We start from the raw sequence: 21504 nt of genomic DNA, 5'->3' as shown, positions 1-21504 counted from the left end.
TCTAGCACAGGTCACATCATATGTGCTCAAAATATTTTTTCGAATAAATGAATGAGGGCTATGCCAGGACTACTATAGAAATCTTAAGGAAGTAGGAATTAGAGCTACTGAGAATGGAAAAGCCTGTCTCACAGTCATACTGTCACCATGGGCAGTTGGGTTAGAGTAGGATGAATTCCTGTGGAGTGTAATTGAGTGTGTCTACACATTGGGTGGGACGTGAACAAGATGCAGGGCTGACATATGGTAGCACTTGGACCAAATCTAATTTAAAGCTGTGCTTTGTTTGTCTAGCAAATTAAATAAATGATTCTGGTTTTGAGTGCTTTTCTAGTGTATTTGTACTTTCCAGCTCACTACAGTACCCATCACTCCCTACTATATTGCCTTACATATTATTGCTGTATCCAGTAGTTTATTTCTTATTTGTCCAGCCCTTTAAAGCAATTGAGTTTTTTACACCTGGACTAGATTATCTCTAAAACCCTTTCTAATCTCAGCCTTGGAGAAATAGAAACCTATTAATCAACACCCACCCCCCCCAACCCGCCCCACCACCCTTCTTAAGCAGAAAGAATGCAGTGGGAGAAGAAGGAGAAGTAAGGACAAAACAATTTTCAGTGTTTTCTCTCAAAAATATACATAGGAAATAAATAAAACATTAAAAATTGGTAAGTATTAAAAATATATAGTATCTATAAGGAAGAAAGATACACTGAATTCGTATATAAAAGTGACAGCCAAATTGTTGTTTATATGTTTCAGTTAGGTAGTTTAATGTCTTGTCCATATACTTTTAATCTAGAATGAATATATTGATAAATTGTGATTTTGGAATTATAGAATTATGTGAATATGAAGTAAACTGCTTACAAAACATCTATGACTTATGAAATCTTACATAAGATCACACACATGGAAATTAATTGGATTCCTGCTTTTAAATATTTTTAAACCTATAAAACCAATTATTTAGGCAGAGCTCAAAGTATTTCTTCTATATATTTTGTTATATTTGCATGTAGTTCTCAAGTAGGAAACAAATGAACTAAAACTCCTTTTCCCATTTACTATTGCCTTTATTTTAGTATGAATTTGGTATCTAACCTTCATTGATTTCACTGATTTGAGGCAGTGCACATTTAGTTTCTAAACTTAATTTTTTCAATAAGTGCTAAATTTTTATATTGGAAACATTTTAAAAGTAATACCTGCATGTGTGAAAAAAATAGGCTATCTGATAGTAGAGTGGCAGTTTTTATTACCATCTGTGAAATCCTGTGAAAACTGTTGCATGAAAGCTAAACTTCATGTTCTGTCCTGCAGAAGTGTGTTTTGTCAGCCTTTTGTTTCTACACCTTTCTCCAAAAACAAACAAAAAAACCCCAAACAATAAAAAACTGTTTATTGAACCTGGTCCTGAAAGAGTACATTCAAGAAATTAAATCACCTGGGGACTTAAACTCTAACAACCTTCAGGGTTGTTATTTTAAAGAATATGTTCTAAATCTGCAGATTTATTTTCATTAGTGGTCACCATGCTGTAGCCAGCAATTTCTTCATTCTTCTATCATACTCTATTACACTTATATCTTGCTGAGAATCATATACTTTTTGTGGCTATAAATAGCATCTTCTCCTTTAATAAAATTTTTGTTTGATTGACCTTTTTTGTTTTGTGATTTTGTAATCATTTAGCACCTTAGTTTCACGATCGTGTATTAAAACATTTTGTTATAGAAGTATATACAAATCAAATATATAGAGAGCTAGCAACAGAATAAATTGAAAAGTATACATTCTTATCCATGGAGAAAAATTATAGGAGTTTTTGGTTCACAGATAAAGCTCAATGTTTGAAATCAATGTTAAAAATTGCAAATTGTAAAATAAAGTTTATATACTTACATATTTTTCTCCTAAAGTTGGAGACATTTTATAAGGTTATACTATGCGAAGATTATAAGGCAAACTCAATACTAGGTAGATGGGCATTAAAGCCTGTTGTTCATATGTGTGTTTATGTGTAAGGGTGTGTATTTTAATTTACTATAAAATGCAGTAAAATGCATACTTAAGTTCTTCTACATACTAATAAAAATTATATTGAGTGTCACATTTGACCCAGCTAGTAATTGTGTAATTAAAAATTTATTTTTCATCTCTATTACTTTTTCTACCTAATATTAATTTAAATTAATAAAAAATATAGACTTTAAGTTACATTTTATGTAACTTAATTTATATCAAAGGTGCACAGGAGTGGAGCTATGTATGCCTAGTAGATGCTACAAGTCATTAAGACTAACAGTTCACTTAATTTTTACTAATGCCATAAAAAAAAGGAAAGGAAAGGAAAAGAAATGAAAGAGAGTTGCAGGGAAGGGAGTTTACACTTGAAGCTAAGTGATTGTTTGACTTGTTGGTACCTAAATAATTAGCTTCTTAAATAGAACTCATGACTAAAGTGAAATTGTTTGAAAACATTTACAATTAACAGCATGCAAAGTATAAAAATTTAACTTTCAATATGAAAGCAAAAAAAAAAAAAAAGCCTGTGTGAAAATGTGTTTTTTAAATAAAGTTAAGTGAAATGACAAGAAAATGCATTGCAAGATTACATATACATTGCCTACACAGATTTATAGGCATGGTAAGCTTATGCAGAAGAGGAAGAATATATACATTCATAAGATGGTCATATTATTTAGGTATATTACAGGAAGATTTATCTTGAATATTATTTAAAAATATGTTAAAATATTTTTGATTTCATTAATTCTTATCTTTATATTCACACAGATTCTTAACAGTACATGTCTATTATAAAGTAGAAATATTAACTTCTCTAAACATTAACTATTTTCCTCATGTGAAATGTGTACTGACCTGTCCCCCTTGAAGAAATAGGTTTTCCCAACGTCTTCCCACCAAATGGCTGAATCAATACCATGTGGGGGAATTCCACTTCCAAGAGTAATCAAGTCATGAGGATAACCAGGTTGAAGAGTTGTATCCTTAAACACCCAGTATTTGTTACCTGTATGAAATAAGTGCAAATGCAGAATACAATAATTTAATATCAGAAATTAGACTATATCTATTAATACAGTGAATTTAAAGTTATTTTACATGAAATCCACAAAATAAGTAGTAATCACATTTGGAATACAGATGTTATTATTAGGAGATTATCTTCAAAAGTGGATAAAATGAGTAACTAATAATATAATTAGAATTTGTGAATTAATTTAAGAAATAAAAAAGATCTACAACTTGCCATAATACAACAATTCTGAATCAAGAATCAGGATTTTTCCTCTAGGAATTAGACATGTTATTTTTATTTAAGGCTAAATCATTACTGTGTTTTGTGCATCCCGTATACGCTCAGGTTGCTTTATTGTTATAACCTCTACTCTATTGAAACACATCCTCTAAGCTGGTCCTCTCCTATTACAAACATTCACAAGTTCCTTTAATCTTAGAAAGTCATCCTCCTTTGACCCTATGCCCTTATTTAACTGTTATACTACCCCTCTCTTTAATTAGAGTGGTAACCTAGGGGAGGAGAATTTTAACCCTAACCTTGTTTGGAATTGCTAGAGCATGGCGATATTAAGAAGACAAACTTTAGTCAGTTTTATTGCTGTTTTGAAATTACAACACACTTCCTCATGTCCTATACCTCTGGCAGACTGTGCTTACCACTCCCCTCTTTGGTATGCCTCTCAAGTAGTCTATAACCATTCTTCACTCCACTGAAAATTGATTTAACACCTACTTTCCACTGAAAACTTTTGTTTTAGAGTCAGCAATGTCTTTCAAGGAAATAATTCTCTACCCTTATCTATTGACACAATTGCTCACTTAAATCACTTCTCTCTCTAAGCTGCTAGAAAACCATTTTGGGGGGTGGGTTGTCTTTTTTCTCCAGCTGCTCCATTCTGGGCTTTTTTCCACCCCCCTCAGTTCTTAAATGTTGACATTTCCTAGGGCTTTGTTCTCTGACCTCCTCTCTTCTTATTCTAAATCAGGAGGTAGGAGGTAAGGGTAGGGGTCCCAAACTTAAATACTTACAAGGGCCAGGTAGGAGTGGAGGGAGTGGGCTGTTCAAATATTGAGACACTTCCATGAAGGTCAGCAAATATACTTTGCCCTAAATGTCTATCTCCCCTCCAGCCCACACCCCAAGTCTTCTTCCCCTGGTCCTTCTGGATCTTTCTGCAGTTAGTATCTCTTATCACTAACTCCTTCTGGGGTTAGCATCTGGTGAAGTAAAACAGTTAATATCTATTAATATCTGACAAAGTATCCTATGTTCTTTCTAATAGATATAAGCCTTACTTGTTAGAATATTTCATTACTACCCCTAGATGAGGACTATGATAGCCTGTAGCATTCACGTTACACCTTAAGGAAATAAAAAAAAAATAAAAACATGTTTCTGCCTAAAACAACACAACACAAAGCAAAAATATCATGTTTTCAGGCTAGATTTAGTTAGGTGTCTCTAGTTTGTAACAGGAGTAATCTTATTTACTTCAAGAGTTTCTACCACCATTTGATATCATTTTTAAAAAACAACATTTATTAAGTACCTTCAGTGTCCCAGTTATCATGTTAGGTACTAAGGATACTAAAGAGAACAAGACAGACCTGTTCACTATACTGATCATCCTGCATTCTAGTGGATTGGGCAGATGAAAACCAAATATACAGAAATATAATTGTAGTAGTTGAAAAACTACTGAATGCTACAAAGGAAATACATCAGGGGCTGAGAAAAAAGAAATCCCAAGGGGGAAATTCCTTTAAATAAGGCGATCAGGAAAGCCTCTCTGAAGAAATAACACTTAAACCAAAATTTAAAGAGAGAGAAGAAGATGATATCTATGCACTGAATGTCAGGAACAGTATCCCAAGCAAAAGAGTTTGGTATGATTAAAAATGAAAAGATCAGTGGAGTATAATGAACAAGAAGAGAGTGGTACTGCAAACGTATATGGTAGGTTTCAGTCTTATTTTTAGTGACTGGGAAACCATCAAAGAGATAAAATTAATGGAGGGATATGATCTGTTTTTTATTTTCAAAACATGACTTTTGTCTTTTGTGGAAAATGGACTATAAAGAGAAGAATGGAAATGAGAAGATCCATCAATGGTCTTTTGCAAGAATTAATTGAATCATTCATCGACAACTTAGTACACTTACTAGGAAGTATTCTAGGCACTGGAGATGTAGCGGTGAATAAGAAAGGCAACATCTTTGCCTTGGAGCTTAAATTCTAGGGAAGGGGTATGGGAAAACTGACCTTAAACAAGAAAACAAAGGTAATTTCAGAGAGAAAAGTATTTTAAAGATACATAAAAAAAATACATTAAAAGTGATGGGATTGGGTGGGTGGGGGGGTTGCTTGTACTGGACACAGGAAAGATCCCTTTATTCAGATGACATGTGAGTTGTAACTTACATAATTCAAAAAAGCCAGCACAGTGAATATAGTTTGAAGGGGTAGAAACACCAAGGACAAATGCCCTAATGGGAAGAACCTTGTTAGAGAGCTAGACCACAATGTTGTAGGAATGTGCTAAGGACAGAGGTAAGGATCATGTGGTCTTTGTCAAAATCTAAACTTTATTCTAAGTGAAATAGGAAGCCACTGAATAGTTAAAAAGTTCTTTGCTAATAGCCTGTAACAAGGTGACAGCAATAGTCATGGAAGAAAGAAAATGGAGTCATGACACATTCTGGAGATGGAATTGATAGACATTGCTTTTGGGCTGGCTGTGGGGAATTAAAAAAAGATAGTATCAAGGATAATCTTCAAGTTCTGACTTTTCTAAACAAGAGAATAATAATGATATAAAATAAGCCAAAGAAGACTGGGGTGTATGGGCTATAAGGGATTCAAACTGAAAGTTTGAGATGTGAAGTAAGCAACTGGATATGTGAGTTTGAAGATAATAGTTTGTAAGTCACAAGCATAAATATGGTATTTATTAATTTAGGATTTGAAGAGATCCAGTGAAGAATATATAGAGAAGATGAAGAGGAACCAAAACTGGGCTTCTAGAAATATATGGCCCTCAAAGAGATTACAAGGGAAGAGGGAAGAGTAGGCAAATGCAAAGGACGTAGAAGAGGCAGGAAGGAAGACTAAAGTAAAAGAAAACCTTAGAGGGGCGCCTGGGTGGCTCAGTCGTTAAGCGTCTGCCTTCGGCTCAGGTCATGATCCCAGCGTCCTGGGATCGAGCCCCGCATCGGGCTCCCCGCTCCGCGGGAAGCCTGCTTCTCCCTCTGCCACTCCCCCTGCTTGTGTTCCCTCTCTCGCTGTGTCTCTCTCTGTCAAATAAATAAATAAAATCTTTAAAAAAAAAAAAAAGAAAACCTTAGAAGCCAAAAAAGAGAGTGGTCATAAATGGCTATCTCTAATCCAAATAGCTCTTGAGAGCCAAACAGTATATATAGCTACCTACTGGGATTTTCTAAAAAGTTGACCCATAAGTTCAAATTTGAACTCATCAAAGGACTGTTCTTCCTGTTTTCCCTATTTGGGTAGATGGCCTGCTAATTACTCAATGCATCACATCTGAAACCTCCCTGTTTATTATGTTTCATATCTGATGGATCATTACATTCAGCTGCTTTGATTTCTAAACTTTTCCTTAAACCTCTCCCCTGCAGTTCATTCTTATTGCCACTGATATAGGTAAACTTTTCAATTATCCCTTCTAAAGGTAATTGTTTTTTTCACAGGCTCTGAAGTAGGTCCCACTATTCTCCATATCTTCTCTATATATTACCATCCAAGGCTAGAGCCAGTCAAAATTCTGCAGAGTTATGGATCATAGTTTAGGCAGATGAGCAGAGACGAGCAGAGCCATTCATTTTTCTTTCTTGGGACTGTGACCCAGGAAATACTGAGAGACATTCCACTCAGCAGAAGGAAATGCCTATTCATTATATAGTATGAGGCTTGAAGAGCCATGATGGCCGTAGGCAAGCATGCATTATGAGGATATATAAATTGAGTAACCAGAGAAAAGAATTGAAAGAGAAAAGAGAATGGAGTAGATGCAAAGAGCAAAGCTACAAACAGGGAGAGACCAGGAGGCTTATTAGAGAAATGGCAAGTGTAGCCAGTTCTTGAATGACTTCCTGTCACACACCCATCCCTAAACTCAATTAATCTGGTTGGGTTTATTTTTCTTTTAACTGAGTAATTATTGTTCAGTTTTAATTTTTGGCCATCCAAAAATCACACAAGGTATTAGATATGCTTGAGCCCCAAGTCTGTTAACCAAAGTCCTGGCTTTTAGCCAGGGCACCATACTGTCTTCCATCCATGTGCCTTAAGAGCAACACTTTTGTTTTCTAGCTTGTATTATTTCAATAACCTCCTTTCTTATCTCCTTGCCTTCAGTCCCACTTTTATCTGTCTTCCACAAGGTCATTAAAGTGATCTCTCTAAAATGCATACCTGATTTTATCTCTCTTTTGTTTAAAATTTTCAGTGGTTTACCATTGCATTCGGCATAAAACACAAACTCATCTATATGTCATCTCAAGGTTCTTCTCAATATGAGTCTCTTATTTCATCTACATTTCATTTATTTCCATTTCTGGAAAATGGGTATGACTTTTTCAAAACTTAGCTTAACATCATTTCTCTGGAAAGCAGTTCCTATCTGAATAAGGTGGGCCTCTTACATTGACAGAGTATGTAGTCTTCCCCTTTACCATATTACTTAGTGTACTTTTAGTACATATAATTTGTACTTTATGGATCACAAGCCTGCCACCCGCTGTAGGCTGTGAGCAACTTGAGGGACAAACACTGTGTCTGACACCATTATATATAATGCCTGGAAAGTAGTAGGTGCTTAATAAATGGTTATTAATTCAAAGATACATGTTTAATTTTACATGAATAACCAAATATAAGATCAAAACAAAAATGAAAAGGCTACATAAATAACATTGTGGGCCTTACTCTTGAATCTTGTTAGTAAAGCAGAAAAAAAAAATGAGTTTTCTAACCACTAACAAGTCAGAGAAAATAAAAAGGCATGTCCCAGTATTGTGTTGGAGGGCCATTTAAGTAATTATATTTAACTATGTGTTGGGAAATACTATCATAAAAATATACCCCTATCCTGAGCCATTGTTTAATCTGAATATTTTATAAAGAAAAAAATACCCCAAGGGCCCAGATCACTTCCTTGCCAGAGTTAGTGAGACGGAAAATCCAGACAACTGTTTCCCAGCTTGCTCTATATTTTAGTCATATCTCTGTAGCATTTAAAATAGAAAGTCTTAAAACAATACAATAAAAAGAAAGTCCTGTTCTATGTTAGCCTCTACCTCAGTGACTACTGCATTCTTTCCTTTCATCTCAGTTTTATTTAGGAAAGGATAATGTAGTTCCAGTGCCCTCAATGCTTGCTATTTAGAGTAAACCTGTTACCTGCTAAACTCGGTTGGTTATGTCTTCTTTTAAGCAGCAACGTTCTATTATGCTTTATAATACTTCTGTTTATAGTTCCTTATCTCTATCCTATCCATGAAAATTTCTTCATACTCTTTCCAGGCCTTGTACAGTGATATCACTAGGCTCACGGATACCCAGGATGTCCTGGTGCAGGTAGCATGAGAGTATGTTCACAGAACCCTAGTTTATGTTTTCCAGGGTGTCTCAGAAGGGAATAATATGTGAAAAAAGAAAAAGAGTTACAGTTCTCCCAGGAAATTCTTGTTTTAAAAAAAAAAAAAAGAAAAAAAACTTAAAAAAAAATGTGTTTCAGAAGTACTTCCCTATACTGTTGGTCAAGAGTTTTCAGTCAATAAAAAGGAGAAACAATGAGCCTCTCACTGTTAATAATCAAGGCCTTTGTATAGAAGATTAGCATTCAATTAGCATTTTTCCCCGTTAGGAACATACAGCAGGGGATTTTTTTTTTTTTCCTTTTTAATGCACTCATATTCCCTTCAAAAAACAAAGCAAAACAGAAAACTCATCAGCAAACATTTCCTATAGAATTATATGATGAGATCCCAGCAGTTATACACAAAAAAATTAAGAAAAACAACATCTTGCCTGCTGAGTATTTGTGGCTTAGAATTTAAGAAAATAACTCAACAATGATTATGAATTACACATTTAAATCTCCAGGTGTTTATTAATAACACCTAATTAATACAATTATACAATTCCTTTTGTATCTTGATAAGATTTTCACATGACAAAGTTGAAGTCACTTTGTTTCTCTTGTTAACATTTTTGATTAAGTATGTGAGATTCATATGCAACTTTTTTTTTTTTAACATTGGAGAGGTAGATTTTTAACGACAGTACCATCAGATGGTCTGATTCTCAAGGAAAATATTGCCTCTTTGGCATAATGAAGGCATTTACTGGATTTCCTATGAGGTTCACATATTCTGGAGCAAGTGGAAAGAACTGGTCCTTACTGACATTGTACTTGGCAGAATGCAGAGGAAAATATCAACAAGTCTGAGTTAAAGACAGAGAAGCTTTATAAATAAAAAGAATAACCTCAAAGAATGTTTACAGTTGGAGACTTTACAGACCACCTATTCCAGTGATTCACCGATGAGATTCATCCATCCATCCATCTATCCATCCAATGTCTGTTTATTAAGAGCCTCTTACAGCCAGTCACTAAGCTAGGACTGTAGATACCAATGAAAGAAACAGATTCTTGCTCTTGTAAAGCTGCTGGAGCAGCAGAGGAAAGAGGCACTAAGCAAATAATCCCTTGAAAAATTTTTAAATTATATGCTTATTCCTACAAGGAAAACTGTATTGTCTAATGACTTTTGAAAATTTTTATCAAGCTAAGATTTGTACATGCTTTTCTAACACCCTTGGACTGGGCCATTGTTATTGTATTGTTCAGATGTACTAGATCAGAAAAATGGTTGAGAATCCAGCCTAACACATTTATTTTACAGGCCAAAGAAGTGAAGTGATGTGCTTAAAAGCACACAACCAATAGCTAATATATTTGTACTACAGTCCAGGTGTTTTAATTCAGTGCTCAACTTGCTATTCCGAATGGACTCTCTCAATAGAACACATTTACACTCTGTCTGGCTTTCAGAATTGCTGATGATTTTCTGCTTCCTTCCTGCTTTATCAAGTAATCATTCCATATTTATTATTGGAAGTGTTTATTAATTAATCCACTGTATTCTGCTCATGCCTTGTTCATTGTATCCTCAGTAATCAGATACCCTTTATAATTTATTAACTAAAAAAAATCAACTATATTTTTGTCTTGTGGAGGCCACAAAACTCTACTTACACATTTATATTTTGTATCTTCTATTATAGCATTGGTTAGTAAACTAGGGCCCCAGTTTTTGTAAATAAAATTTTATCAGAATGCAGTCACATCTATTTATTACATATGGTAGTCTGTTTTCACCCTACAATGACAGAGTTTAGTAGTTATGATTGAAAACCATATGATCCACAAAGCCAAACATATTTGCTATGTGTCCTTTTACATTAAAGATGAGAACATTAGTTCCTTAAAGGCTGGATTTTCTTCATATAAAAGAAGACTGCATTTAGATTACTCAATAACTATTGTTTTTTGGGCTAATTATTGTTCAACATTGACATATTCTTAGAGAACACTTCAGGGATTTTTAAAAAAAGTAATAAAGAATATTTTTTTGTATTAGACTCTGGTTTAGTGGAACATCCAACAGCCTTGAAAGCAGATAGAACTAAGGGGTGACAGCTCTGCCAATTGTTAGCTGTGAGATCTTGGGCAAGTAACTAAATCTGAATCTTCCTTTCCTATTTTGTACATTAGATACTAGCACCTCCCATTCAGAGACCTGGAAATAATGAGAAATCAAATGTATAATATAGCCATACTATACTCAGATCATGGTACCCAATATATGGCACTTACTATTTTTATATAATGCAATATCCTACTGTTCAAATTTGCTTGATACCAATTCAAATAAATAATATCAATAATAAATGATTAAGTACACTGATCTATGTTAGTGCCAATTATTTGAATTAAGTTCTATATTCTATATTGTTTATAGGCTGGTTACTCAAGAAATTTGAACAAATACCCAACTATGGAGGTCGTATGACTTATTACCAGCATTTATTTTGCCAGGTTCTACAACATCACTTAGTAAGCAGAGAGTTTTGAATATTTCCACAAATGTGGCAGCCATTGACTTGGCAGCTTATTAGACTTCTCTTCAAGAAAGAACTGGCCTATTAATCAACCAAATGCCTTTGGATCTGATAACTGGGCCAAGAAGTCAGCTAAGTGCCTTGGGATGGGCCAAAGCCATGCTCTTTTTGGGCAGCATCCAGCCAATAATGACTGAGCATGGCACATCCTAAATCCTGGCCATTTCTACTCTACGTGAGACTCCTCTAACAGGCAGTCTTTGCTCTCAAGCTCCTTGTTTGGTTTGCCAAGACCCTGTCACATCTACAGCATAGTCCAAGGCTTTCCAGGCCAGTCTTGCCTTTTCCCTCTTTGCTTTTCAGAGGCTTACTTCTCTCCTCGTAACTTTATTTCAGGGTTTGCTTCTCAGGGAACTCAAACCTGACATAGTAAATAAAAGGATATGATAAAAATTTTGGAAAATGGAAAAAAAATTAGACACAAGATTTACTGATGGGAAAATATTGTAGTTTAAAATGTGAATAAAAACAGCCATAATAAAAACGTATCATGGACTTTTTGAATTGTTATAAATAAGTAGAGGTAAATGATCAAGGAAGATTTTTCCAAATATTATATGTTTGGACCCTTGGTTTAGATGATTACTTCATGCCAATATATAATCTAAACACTAATATTAAAATTCTCTGAATATTATAATTCAAGAAAATAGCACAATTCACATGTTAGGAATCTATTTTTGTGTGTATCAAGGCCACTGAATGTAGATTCCTTAACCTAGTGTAGTCTTTAGGCATAATTTCCATTACCTCCTATAGGGAAATAAGTAATCATTGCATTCATCTATTTATAGTAGAAGATCTTTTAGGTTATCCATTGCACTATGTAAGAAACAGTGTATTTCTACCTCAAATGAACTTCATTAGCACACCCTAAACCTTTCAAGAGTGAAGATTTGCAAGCAGCAAAAGGAAACTGCTAGTTTATAGGAATATTTGAAATAAAAGAATAATGCAAGTTACATAAATAATTTTTAACCAGTTATTTTCTTTGCCACTTTCCAGTGCCACATATTTTAGACAACTCCTCTTTTTTGATACACATCTTTTGTATGCCTTCTTATTCCTAAACTTTATTACCCTGCTCTTTAACATCCTAGATATTTTGCTTCCAATTCTATAAATGATTTTTGCCTCTTGAAATGAAACTGTCAAATAGGATGATAAGTACTGCTTAAAGTTATTAAATGATAGCAACAATATGAATTTTGAGACCTTTCAACTACTTGATTTTGACTGTTACTGATTTTGACAACACTGGAATGTTCATTTTAAAAATTATTTTCAGTTCTTGAGAGAATTGTACCAACTCAATTTTCAAAATTCATTTTTGATATTATCTCATAACCATTCAGCCTGAACATGACTAGTAATTGAGAATATAAACATCTGGGTTGATTGTGCTTACAAAATGTTACTCTATTTGATTTACCTGAGTGATGTTAAAATAGCTGACTAGCTGAAATTGTGTGGTTTGTATATAGGCCTCCCATTCAAATATAAGCAAGCTACACTAAGGGGAACCCTGATTAGTAAGGGGAGACATATTTGCTTCTTAAAAACAGTACACACACATATACATATGTGAGGCAGAATGAAAAAATTCCTTAAAATATGTATCTACTTACTTATACCTTGCTTTATTACACAAAAATTTGAAGGCTCTTAAAGGAAAAATATGTGATAACATAGTACAACATAACTAAAAAATAGACAAAAATAAAAGTAGGGAAATTAGAATAGAGAGTAAAAATAACATAGATAAGCAATATAAAATAACAATGATGAAATTATTTCAAATGCGGTCATCAATCTATATTTTACATAGTCATTCCAATATAAATACTTATTAGAAAATACATTAATAATCATTGTAAGCAGTAAATTCCAAGACTAAATTGAAATTATATGTTTTAAATATATCTTCAGTAAATGGATTAATTCTATATTAAGATTTAGTTAATTTCACATTCTACTATTCTCAATGATACTAGAAATACAGCCAAGAAGAGAGGTTGCTGGGAATGAGGCATCTCTGCTATATGGGGACACTCTGCTTAATTATCACTGAGTTAAAGTAAGGGACTGAAACCAGCTTAATGTTAATTTGGGTGCTCATAATTAACATGCTGTAGAATAATGCAGGAGTAAAATTTTACTACCCACAGTCGCCAGTATATTAAATTTATGAAATAGTTACTTAAACTATTCCAACATAAACTGACGTCCTTAGTAAAGCTGTTTTTTAGTAAAGCTGTACTGTGGTACCATTAACATGCAATAAATAGCACCTATTTCAGTATATAATATATCTGTCAAAATATAAATATATCAAAATAACGAACATATTGATCACCCTAAAAGTTTTCTCATGCTTCTTTGTATTCCCTCCTGCTCAATTCTGACCTGCCTTCAGGCAACTTTCTGTCACTATACATCAGTTTGCATTTCCTAGAGTTTAATATGAGTACTCTTTTTTGTCTGAATTCCTTTACTGAGCATAATTACTTTGAGCTTCATCCATGTTTAGTGTAAATTAGTAATTCATCCTTTTTATTGCTAAGTAGCATTTCATTATATGGATATACCAGCTTGATTATCCATTCACCAGTTGAGGATATTAGAATTACTTCTGATTTGGGGTGATTACAAATACAGCTGTTTTGAATATTTGTGTAGATGTCTTTGGACATATGTTCTCATTTGTCTTGGGAAAATACCTAAGAGTGCAATGGCTGGATCATACAGTAACTATGTATTTAACTTTTAAAGGAACTCTCAACACTTGGCATGATCAGTGTTTTTAATTTTAGCCATTCTATTAAGTAGGCAGTAGTAACTCATTGTGTGGGTGTGGGGTGTGTTTTAAGATTTTATTTATTTATTTGAGAGAGAGAGAGAGAGCGCGCACGAGCGGAGTGGGGAAGGGAGAGGGAGATAATCTCAAGCAGACTCCACACTGAGTGAAGAGCTCCATGTGCGGCTTGATCTCACGACCCTGAGATCATGACCTGAGCGAAAACCAAGATTCAGACCCTTAACTGACTGAGCCACCCAGGTGCCCCTCTCATGGTGGTTTTAATTTACATTTCCCTAATGATTAATACTGGTAAGCATCTTTTTGTGTAGTTATTTGCCATCCATGTATCAACCCTGGTGAAGTTTCTGTTTAAATCCTTTGCTCGTTTTTATTGAGTTGCTTGTTTTCTTTTTCGGTTTTGAGAGTTCTTTATTTCTTCTGGATACAAACCCTTCATCATATATATGGTTTGCATATACCTAGTCTATGGCATATCTTTTTATTAAAAGTATTTTTGAAGAGCAGAAATTTTTAATTTTGATAAAGTCCAATTCATCAATGTTTCTTTTATGGATTGTGATTTTGAAATCAAACATAAGAAATTTTGCCTAAACCGAAGTCACATATATTTATTTCCTTTTTTTTTTCTAGTTGTTTTAAGTTATAACTCCTACTTAAGTTAGGACCACTTAATTTCTGTATACGGTACAAAGTTTGGATTAGAGTTTATTTTTTATTTTTTATTTTTGCATATGGATATCCCATGGTTTCAGCATCATTCGTTGAAAAGATTATCTTTTTTCCCCTGAATTTCCTTTGTACTTTTGTCAGAATTACTTGTCCATCTGATTTTTTTTCTTCTTTTTTCTTTTTTGTTTGTTTTCTCTTTTTTTTCTCCATTTTTTTTTTTTTTTTTTTTGGTCTCTCTAATTCCTTTTTTTTTTTTTTTTTTACAAACCCTTGTGTCGAGGGCTGACTTTCAATAGATCGCAGCGAGGGAGCTGCTCTGCTACATATGAAACTGTCCATCTGTTTTTTAGTCTGTTTCTGGACTCTGTATTCTGTTACACTGATTTTTTTTTTTTTAATCTTTATGACAATGCCACACTGTCTTCATTACTGCAGCTTTCAAATAAGACTGCAAGTCAATTAGTGTTTTAGAAATGGTTTTGTCTATACTGGGTCTTTTGCATTTTGCACATGAATTTTAGAATCAGCGTGATTAAATTAATACAAAAAGCCTTGTGGGGATTTTGATTGTTATTGCACTTAATGTACAGATAAATTTGGTGAGAGCTGTAACAATATTGAGTTTTCAAACTAATAAGACATATTTGTTCATTTATTTGTCTTCTTTACTTCATTTAGCAAAATTTTGTGTTTTTAGTGTAGAGGTCATTCATGTATCTTTTGGACTGATCCCTAAGTGTTTAATATTTTTTGATGCTACTGTAATTTTTTTTTTTTAATTTTTAATTCTTGACTATTCTTTGCTACTATGTGATGGGAGACAATTTTCCATAAGTCACTTGATTTTCAGCATGTCTGGTGAACAGAGGCAATGACTGCCTTTGTTCTGGACTATATTTTGAAAGATATTTGTATAGCAAGAATCTTGGGTTATAGAGTGTGTCTCCTCCACAGCAAAGGAAAAAGATGTGCTTATTGTCCACTATAATAAAGAAAATGTCTCCCTTTGGGATAAAATTTAAACAAGCTTACTGCTCATTATGAAATATTTAGGTTCTCTAAGCTTGTGATTCCTCTCCTGCAATGCATCTGATTACATGTACAGGATTCACCTGGTCCTCTTCACAACACCCTTTGAGAATCGGGGGCTCAGGGGACTCATACAAATGCCTTTGTCTCTGTCTTCTTCTCTGACTTAGGAATCTTGTGTTTCTACCAACATCCATGAAAGTGAGCTTACAAATAGGGTAAAATCTCAGACCCTTCAATATAGAGAAATACAATTACTTTTTGTATAATGGTCTTATATCCTGCAACCTTGCTAAATTCACTTGTCCGTAAGAGATAATGCATTGACTGCATCTAATTTTCAACACAGACAGTCATACTGTCTGTGAATATCGTTTTATTTATTATATATCTTGCCTCATTATGCTACATAAAATCTCCAGTACAATAATAAATAAAATTGATATGTGACATCGTTGTCTGTCCCCACGCTTATGCAAGAGGTCAGATGCTGTGAATTTTACCTCATTGGGTGAATATTTTTGTAACCTTAGAAATATTCTTGAGCTTTGTCCTAGGACTGTTACTTGGAAACAATTTGATTGCTTCAGGTCTTTGAAGATTTTTTAGGTAGGAGTGGAACATTCTAGGATAAGCATTCCCACTACTGAGGTAAGACCCTTTTCGGTGTTCTATCCAATGGCCATGGAGAGGTAGCTGGTGGGAATCAGTACTGTTAGTGCTGTGTGAGTGTCAGGAACTGTCCTATTTCATCCTATTAAATGATTCTTATTCTACACATCAGTAGTTTCCCTAAATACATATGCTGACCAATTCTTCCTCCCATACTTTAGGGGGTTCCTCTGCTAATTTCTGTGTCTGCACTCTGTGCAGCTCTCTCCTCCGCATTGCTTTGCTCTGTGCACTGAGGCCACCTTGTTATCCTTTGACTCTCAGCTCTGTTCCTCTCAACTGAGAGTCTTCTGAACACCACCTGGATTCCACTATCTTGTTCTATAGCCTGGAAACTCTCCCAAAACAGGAAACTGGGACAATTTCCAGGCTCATTTCTCTTTGTTTCCTGACTCTCAGGTTTACTACCTTTTGTTTCTTGCTGTCCAGTGTCATGAAAATCATTGTTTTATATGCTTTCTCCAACTGTTGGTGAGTTTAGATGGGAGGATAAACCTGATCCCTATTATTACATTGTGGCTGGAAGCAGAGGACACATCAATATATTTTGATATACTACACTTTAACATACTGAAAAGCAGTAAGATTCTATTAAGAATATAGAACTGATCACATTTATAGAGGACGAGTTGCTTACATTTTCATGTTTTCATAATTTACATACTGACAACTCCCACTGCATATGACATATATGCACACATATAATTTCACTCAAAGTTTTAAAAATTATATAAATTAAGACAAAGTATGAAGTTTTAATTGGATCTGTGGCTTCCCATTTTTCTTAAGATATTTATAAAGATTCATTTGAATATAACATTATGCCTATTTTTATATTACTAAGATAGTATTTAGACTTTATAATTAAACACTCATTTTTACTTATATTGAAATGCATACCTTCAAATTCTTAGGTAAGATGAAAATAAGGCTAATACTGAATACACTTAGGAAATGCATGATTAAATAGGTTTATATCCCAACATGGACTTTAGTTAAATAGGGTGAATAAAAGGCAAAGCTAGTTAAGTACAAGTACTATTGTATAGTATAGATTAGAAGAAGAGAAGAAACATAAAGGACATAAAGGGAAAGAAGGGAAAGACAAAGAGAAAGAAATTGAAGGTAAAAAAGGCTAAAGGAAAGAGCAACCTGAAGAAGAGTAATGTTTAAATCCATTAGTAGCAATGGTCCAGTATGGCCAGGACAGGCTGAGACTAACTTTGATAGGGCTCTCTGTGAAAATGGATACAGATTAGGGCTTGGATTTTATTCTTTATTCATTCAATAAATCTTTGTCTACTGTTTACTATATTCCAGGTATTGTTTAAAACAGAGGGCAGCAAACTATGAACAATGCTTATTTTTGTACAGCTTATAATCTAAGAAGAGTTTTTACATTTTTGAAGGTTAAAAAAAAAGGGTATGTAATAGAGATGGTATGGGCTGCAAAGCTTAAAATATCTGCTATTTGGTCATTACTGAAAAAGTCTGTCAATCCATGGTTTAAGATATGGGGAATACAACAGTATAAAAGAAGAAGAATGGGGGAGAGAAGACTTTGCCCTTATGGAGCTGATAGTCTAGTAAGAAGAATACAGATAAACAATAAATAAGTGAAATATATAGTTTTGAGATGGTATGTAGAGATTTAGAATAAGGAGGGGAAATTGGACTGCTAGAGATGAGGTTTAGACTGCTTTATGGCCCATATAGCAAAATGAGGAGGATAGTCTTAGGATGAGGAATGATTTGATTCCTCAGAAAAGCTGTACTTTTTGAGGTGATAAAGGTCATAAATAGATAGTGGCAGGCTGAGATGGTGTCATTTTGATTGTGATTGTGGTGTTGTGGTGGGGGAAGTGAAGGGAGTGGTGTATTAACTCAAGTCCCACGTTCTGAGGCTCTTAACTCTCCTGCCAGTGGTAAGGTGAATACTAGAAGAGGGGGTGGTCTTATTGGATTACCCAGAGCTTCTGGCTCCCTCTGGAAAGGCAAAGATATTTGGAACAGGGGAGCTGCATATTCATGGCTGGGTTTGGAGAAGGTTTACCTGAAAGAACTGTGGAGAGAAAAGTGGAGGAAGGAAGCATCACAGCAGGATCCTTGGAATGGCAAGAGTTCTAAGATTAGGCATTGTCTGATACTAGCAGTATATCAGGAGAGACCACTGACAAGCACAACATTCTAGAAGTTGAATAAATATGTAACAAGAAACAAAGTTACTCCTATTGCTAGCATCATAACATAAGAAACACCATACCAAGTCAAATCATATTCACCCACATTGTTTTTGTTAAAATGTTTGTTAAGCACCTACTATGCACCAGCACTGTTCTAAGAACTGAAAATACAGTAGTGTGCAAAAAACTATGGATAAATCTCTCATGAAATTTACATTTGAATGCTGTAGGTAATTTCAGATTTTTCCATGTGCTGTGTTGGAAGTTGTGGTTTCCATGTGCAATTTGGAAGGTACTACTTTTTTTTTAAAATTTTACATTTTTAAAAAAATTTTATTATGTTACGTTAATCACCATACATTACATCATTAGTTTTTGATGTAGTGTTCCATGATTCATTGTTTGCGTATAACACCCAGTGCTCCATTCAGTACGTGCCCTCTTTAATACCCATCACTGGGCTAACCCATCCCCCCACCCCCCTCCCCTCTACTTTAAAGAGGATGGGGAGAGGGACATTCTGAGGAGGTGCCTTTTCTGTTGGCTGTTGCAAAATGAAAAGGAGCTTACCCATTCCACAAGCGAATGGGTGAGAGGAGCAAAATGAATGAAAGTGAGAAGGCCCTAAGGCAATAAAGAGCTGCTCATAGGACCAACAAAGAGTGTAGGGAGGGTAATTTCGTTCCAAATATCACGCCCCTAAGATTCAGAACCTTTATATGGTATCCTTTCTTTGTCCACAGTGGTACAATGCATGTCCACTTCATTTATATGCTTATTGTAGACAGCAGGAGGGCAATAAATTACCAATAACCATACTAGTAATAGCAATAGCTGAGATTTATCGAAAACTTGTATGTGCCAAGCACCTCACATGTAGTAATTAATTTAGTCCTCAAGCTAATCCTGAGATGGGGAGTAATACTAACCCCATTCCCAGATGGAGAAACTGAGACAAAGAGAATTAAGTGATTTGCCCAGTTCATTCAGCTATTAAGTGTTCAAAACTGGCAGTATGATTACAGAATCCTTATGTGCTTAAAACTAATGTACTACACCCCCCTCTTTCCTCCAGGAACAGTCTGTAAAGATAAAATAAATCCCAGGTATACACTTTCATTTTATATGGATAGTTTGTATCTCACTTAAAATATTGCAAGTGTTTCTCATACTCTATTGTTTTCATTATCCTCATCATTACTATAAATTCATCTAGTTTGAACCTGGGAATAATTGCTTTTTTTGAGGTGTTAAGATCCCCTTTTCTTTCCTTCTACCTCCATGCCTGTTTAAACTTCTTTTCAGCTCTTTAAGTTCTTGGCTAATACAGTCAATCAATCAATCAATCAGTCAATCAATTGATATGTTCTGCACTTCAGTTCTCAGTTTCAGCTCAAATATCTTTTTTTGTTTGTTGTTTCAAGTTTTTATTTAAATCCTAGTTAGTTAATATACAGTATAATACTGGTTTCAGGAGTAGAATTTAGTGATTCATCACTTACATGTAACACCCAGTGTTCATCACAAGTGCCCTCCTTAATGCCATCACCCATTTGGCCCCTTCCCCACCTCCCTCCCTCCATCAACCCTCAGTTTATTCTCTATAGTTAAGTGTCAATCCCTGGTTTAAGATGCGGGAAATACAACAGTATTTCCTCTCCTTTTTTTTTGCTTCCCTTATGTTCATCTGTTTTGTGTCTTAAATTTGTTTTTATCTGACTGACTTATTTCACTTAGCATAATACACTCTAGCTCCATCCACATCATTGCAAATGGCAAGATTTCATTCTTTTTGATGGTAGAGTAATATTTTGCTACACCTGCCCCCCCAACATCTCCTTTATCCCTCCATTAGTCGATGGACATTTGGGCTGTTTCCATAACTTGGCTATTGTTGATAATGCTGCTATAAACATCAGGGTGCATGTGCCCCCTCGAATCAGTATTTCTGTATCCTTGGGTAAATACCTTTGGGTAAATACCAATTGCTGAGTTGTAGGGTAGTTCTATCCTATATCTTTTCCTCACAATTCTGTCAATCCTCCAACTCAATCTCTTTCTTTTCCCTGCGTTTCCCCCCACAGATTTATGACTTACTGTTTTGAAGCAAGTTTTGAGGATAGAATACCAGGCACTTGACTAAGTTCACTTTTTAAAAAAAATATATTTTATTTATTTATTAGAGAGAGAGAGAAAGCACAAGAAGGGGGAGGGGTAGAAGGAAAGGGAGAGGGAGAAGCAGACTCCCTGCTGAGCATAGAGCCCAATACAAGGCTCAATCTCAGGACTGAGATCATGACCTTAGCTGAAGTCAGCCACTTAACTAACTGAGCCACCCAGATGCCCCAAATAAGTTCATTTTACCAGGTAATCTTACTTTTGCATGCCAGGCAGTTAGTATTTGTGCAATTAAAATTTGTCACTTAGATAAATAACAACCAATAAATTTTATTGGGTGAAATTAATTGGGTGAATTTTTTTCCTACTTATGAGTTTTCCTTGCCTTTATGAGCAATTTCTTAGTTTACTGGAAACTAACAAACATAATAAATCAAGTAAAGCTTAAGAGATTATACCATATATGAAAATAAGAAGTAAAATAGATTTCATTTTATAAAAACAGAAAGTAACTCCAAATACTCTAAAAAAAAAAAAAACCTCAAAAACCTTTAGTTAGTGGAAAAATGGCTTTTTATTATCAATTCATTCATTCATTTCTTTTCATATTTTAAGCCAAATCTAAAAAATTCTAAGAAATCACACAATGCCTTCTAAATTTGACTTATATATGAGAATGCCATATAAGAAAACATAAATTAGAGAGCTAAACATTATCATTGACTTTATTTCATTTATATTTCTTTTTTTTCCT

The 21504-nt window shown here is 34.4% G+C and overlaps 1 protein-coding gene across 1 annotated transcript in view; it reads right to left on the bottom strand.

The window, feature by feature from the left end:
• MMP16 (matrix metallopeptidase 16) overlaps positions 1 to 21504 on the bottom strand; it is a 282542-nt gene that overhangs the window by 23187 nt on the left and 237851 nt on the right. The window contains exon 8 of the mRNA XM_036101312.2: positions 2890 to 3040. Within this exon, the coding sequence (XP_035957205.1) occupies positions 2890 to 3040 (151 nt within the window). The remainder of the gene's footprint in view (positions 1 to 2889; positions 3041 to 21504) is intronic.

The sequence above is a fragment of the Halichoerus grypus genome, chromosome 5, assembly GCF_964656455.1.
Source record: "Halichoerus grypus chromosome 5, mHalGry1.hap1.1, whole genome shotgun sequence".
Lineage (NCBI taxonomy): Eukaryota > Metazoa > Chordata > Mammalia > Carnivora > Phocidae > Halichoerus > Halichoerus grypus.
The sequence above is the reverse complement of the archived record's forward strand: the minus strand, read 5'-3'. Positions and strand labels throughout refer to the sequence as shown.